This window comes from Triticum urartu, chromosome 2A (assembly GCF_056163025.1).
Source record: "Triticum urartu cultivar PI428250 chromosome 2A, HENAU_Tu73, whole genome shotgun sequence".
NCBI lineage: Eukaryota > Viridiplantae > Streptophyta > Magnoliopsida > Poales > Poaceae > Triticum > Triticum urartu.
The window spans coordinates 749,607,571-749,611,194 of record NC_141874.1 but is presented as its reverse complement, the minus strand read 5'-3'; the positions used below and the strand labels follow the sequence as shown (position 1 = coordinate 749,611,194).

General features: G+C 41.8%; 1 protein-coding gene across 1 annotated transcript; it reads left to right on the top strand.

The window, feature by feature from the left end:
- Positions 1-2,006: 2,006 nt before the first annotated feature.
- LOC147987708 (putative indole-3-pyruvate monooxygenase YUCCA10) lies at positions 2,007-3,380 on the top strand (the record flags this gene model as incomplete). The annotated part of the gene is made up of 4 exons (XM_087540416.1): positions 2,007-2,399; positions 2,666-2,899; positions 2,985-3,107; positions 3,201-3,380. Coding segments are annotated over 4 exons (930 nt in total), but the record flags the coding sequence as incomplete, so codon positions are not given.
- Positions 3,381-3,624: the final 244 nt, after the last annotated feature.

The following is a 3,624-nucleotide window of genomic DNA, read 5'->3' as shown; positions in this document are numbered from 1 at the left end:
TTAAATGGCCGATTAACTTGCCGATTAGTCGATTAATCCCCTACTCACCAGCCAACCGAGCAGCTACCAGTTAACGATTTCCTCAACAATGATATTTTCAGTAGCTTCTCAAATCCTTTGTCAGGCACAGCATTCTCAGCCTTCCACTGCAGCAATTCTAGTACGGTACCGAGCTTTGTGTTGCCATCTTCGCAATTGGGGAGCAACCCTTTTTTGTGATCCTCTAACATGCGATCGAACTTCAGCTTCTCCTTTTGACTTTCGCATTGCGCCCTTGCATCGACAATGACCCTGCAGAGATCATCATCATCGGGCACATCGTCTGCTTCCTCATGATCTTCAGCACCTTCCCCCATTGAAGCATCATTGGGCACATCGTCTGGTTCCTCTTGATCTTCAGCAGCTTCCCCCGTTGTAGCATCACCGTTTTTGGGGGGCACATAGTTGTCATCGTCCTCTTCTTCTTCACCGTCTTCCATCATAACCCCTATTTCTCCATGCCTCGTCCAAACATTATAGTGTGGCATGAAACCATTGTAAAGCAGGTGGGTGTGAAGGATTTTTCGGTCAGAGTAAGACTTCGTATTCCCACATTTAGGGCATGGACAACACATAAAACCATTCTGCTTGTTTGCCTCAGCCACTTCGAGAAAATCATGCACGCCCTTAATGTACTCGAAGGTGTGTCTGTACCGTACATCCATTGCCGGTTCATCTACGTGCATTATATATAATTAAGTGTCTCAAAAACCATTATAGAACATCATGAATAGATAATTAAGTGACCAAATTAATAGAAGTTTGTCATCACATTAAAACCAAAGTACATACATAGTTCTCATCTAACAACATATAGCTCTCCAGAGCATCAAATTAATTAAACCATACATTGAAACTATGTAAAACATTTCAATGCGAAAACAAATGCGATCATAATCGCAACCAAGGTAACAATTGATCCAACGGCATAATGATACCAAGCCTCGGTATGAATGGCATATTTTCTAATATTTCTCATCTTCAACCCCATTGCATCCATCTTGATCTTGTGATCATCGACGACATCCGCAACATGCAACTCCAATATCATCTTCTCCTCCTCAATTTTTTTATTTTTTCTTTCAAGTAATTGTTTTGTTCTTCAACTAAACTTAACCTCTCGACATTAGGGTCGGTTGGAATTTCCGGTTCAACTACCTCCTAGATAAATAAAATCTATGTCACGTTGGTCGCCATAATTGTCATAAACAATAAATGAACCAAATAGTTATAAAAAGATAATATATACCACATCTGAATCATAGCCAGGACGAGGGCCGACGGGGGCGGATACCAAAACCATCGCACTATATAGTAACAAGCAATAATAGAAGTAAGAAAATTAGACAAGTATCTATCTAAAGTAAGAATTTTTTCTTTCAGAAAGAAGATAAGAACAAGAGGCTCACCACGGTGGTGCCGGCGACGAGATCGGTTCGGGCGATCGACGGCGGTGAAGACGGGAGTGGGACGTGACGGGCCGCTAAACCTAGACAAATCTCGAGGAAAATGGAGCTTTGAGGTCGAGCTTCGAGAAGAGAAAGCTTAACTAGTGTGGCTCGGGCATTTCATCGAACACTTCATGTGCATAGGAGGTGAGCTAGAGCACCACAAAGCCCTCCCCTCGCTGGCCAGAGAAAAACAGAGCACTGGGGTGCTCTGCTCGCGGGCGAGGGGTATATATAGGCACCTCATTGGTCCCGGTTCGTGGCATGAACCGGGACTAAAGGGAAGCCTGTGGTCCCGGTTCAAGCCACCAACCGGGACCAATGGTGGTGGGCCAGGAGCGAGACCCATTGGTCCCGGTTCGTCCCACCAACCGGGACCAATGCCCCCACGAGGCCCGGCAGGCCCCTGGCCTCACGAACCGAGACCAATGCCCCCATGGGTCCCGGTTCTGGACTGAACCGAGACTAATGGGCTGACCCGGCCTAAACCAAAGCCCTCTTTTCTACTAGTGAACATACATACCAAAAACCTTGTTTGTGAAGTACTTGGATGACTATGTTGAGCGTTTCAACATTCAACCAAAGTATCTCACCAGCGTGGAGTCATCCACATATGACAATGATGAAAAATGTTGGTCCATTGTGGCAAAGGACATGTCAAAGTGCACCACAGTCAAGTTCACGGCGAAGTTTCTTGTTGTGGCAAGTGGTGAGAATAGTGCAGAGAATATTCCAATGTTCCCTGGACTGGAAAACTTTCCAGGTGATGTTATCCACTCCTCAAGCTACAAGTCAGGCAAGAGCTACTCTGGCAAGCATGTATTGGTCATTGGATATGGCAACTCCGGGATGGAAATTGCTTATGACCTTGCGACCCATGGTGCCAACACATCGATTGTTATACGAAGCCTGGTACGTACATGCACTATATATTTTCATAAGGTGCATGAACACAAATTCTTAGTATGGTTATTAATAGAAGAGATGCAATTTTCAGTGTTATTACTAATTGGAAGTATTTCACATAGAAAAAGCGATGGACTGTTTTATATCACACACAAACAACTAAAAGAATAGAGGAACCACATGACAAAAATTTATTTCTTGAAAGAAGAAATTTTATGAATTTTTTTATCATGCATACTTCAAAAGAGGTGTGACATGTTTTGTGGTTGCAGATTCATGTAATGACAAAGGAATTAATTCGTTTGGGGATGACACTTGCTCACCATCTTCCATTGAATCTAGTGGATAAACTCCTTGTGATGGCCGCATATTTAATATTTGGAGACCTGTCACAGCATGGCATCACAAGGCCAAAAATGGGTCCAATGACCCTCAAATCAGAAATAGGCCGATCTGCAGTAATTGATGTTGGGACTGTTGGATTGATCAAAAAAGGCATCATCAAAGTAAGTATATTCTTGACATGACATAAATTTATAACATATGTTGATTTGATATGCCAAGTTATCAATATATTTTTATCTCCTAAAGGTTCAAGGGAGCATTAGTAAGATCAAGGGCAACATAGTTAAATTCCAATGCAGTAAAAGAATGTCATTTGATGCAATTGTGTTTGCAATTGGATACAAAAGCACGACAAATATGTGGCTCAAGGTAATATAGCTTGTGTTTGAACATGTCTGAGTTTGTTTTCTTGATGTAACCATTATTAAATCTGCAAACAAGGTCTATGTGTTTTTAATCCAGAATGGTGAGAGCATGTTAAATGGCAACAGACTGCCCATCCAAAAATATCCGAATCATTGGAAAGGTGAAAATGGGCTCTATTGTGCTGGGTTGGCGAGGAGAGGATTAGCTGGTATTGCAACAGATGCCAAGAATATCGCTAATGACATCAAATCTGTGATGGACTCTATGTCAAGTTAAATCATCTTTTACATGTAGTTTACCATGGCAAGCATGGTAGAAGGTTGATTCTTTGAGAAATATATCCATTGTGTCACCTTTGTATCTAGATTTTAGACAAGTAAATTTATGTTTATTTTAAGGTTCATATGTGCCCCGGAGAGAGATGTACTATTATACTATAATCAAGGGCTTTGTACTCTTATTACGCGGAGAGATTTCTAATTTTGGTTGAACCTACAACTGTGTATTATATTTTACTAGC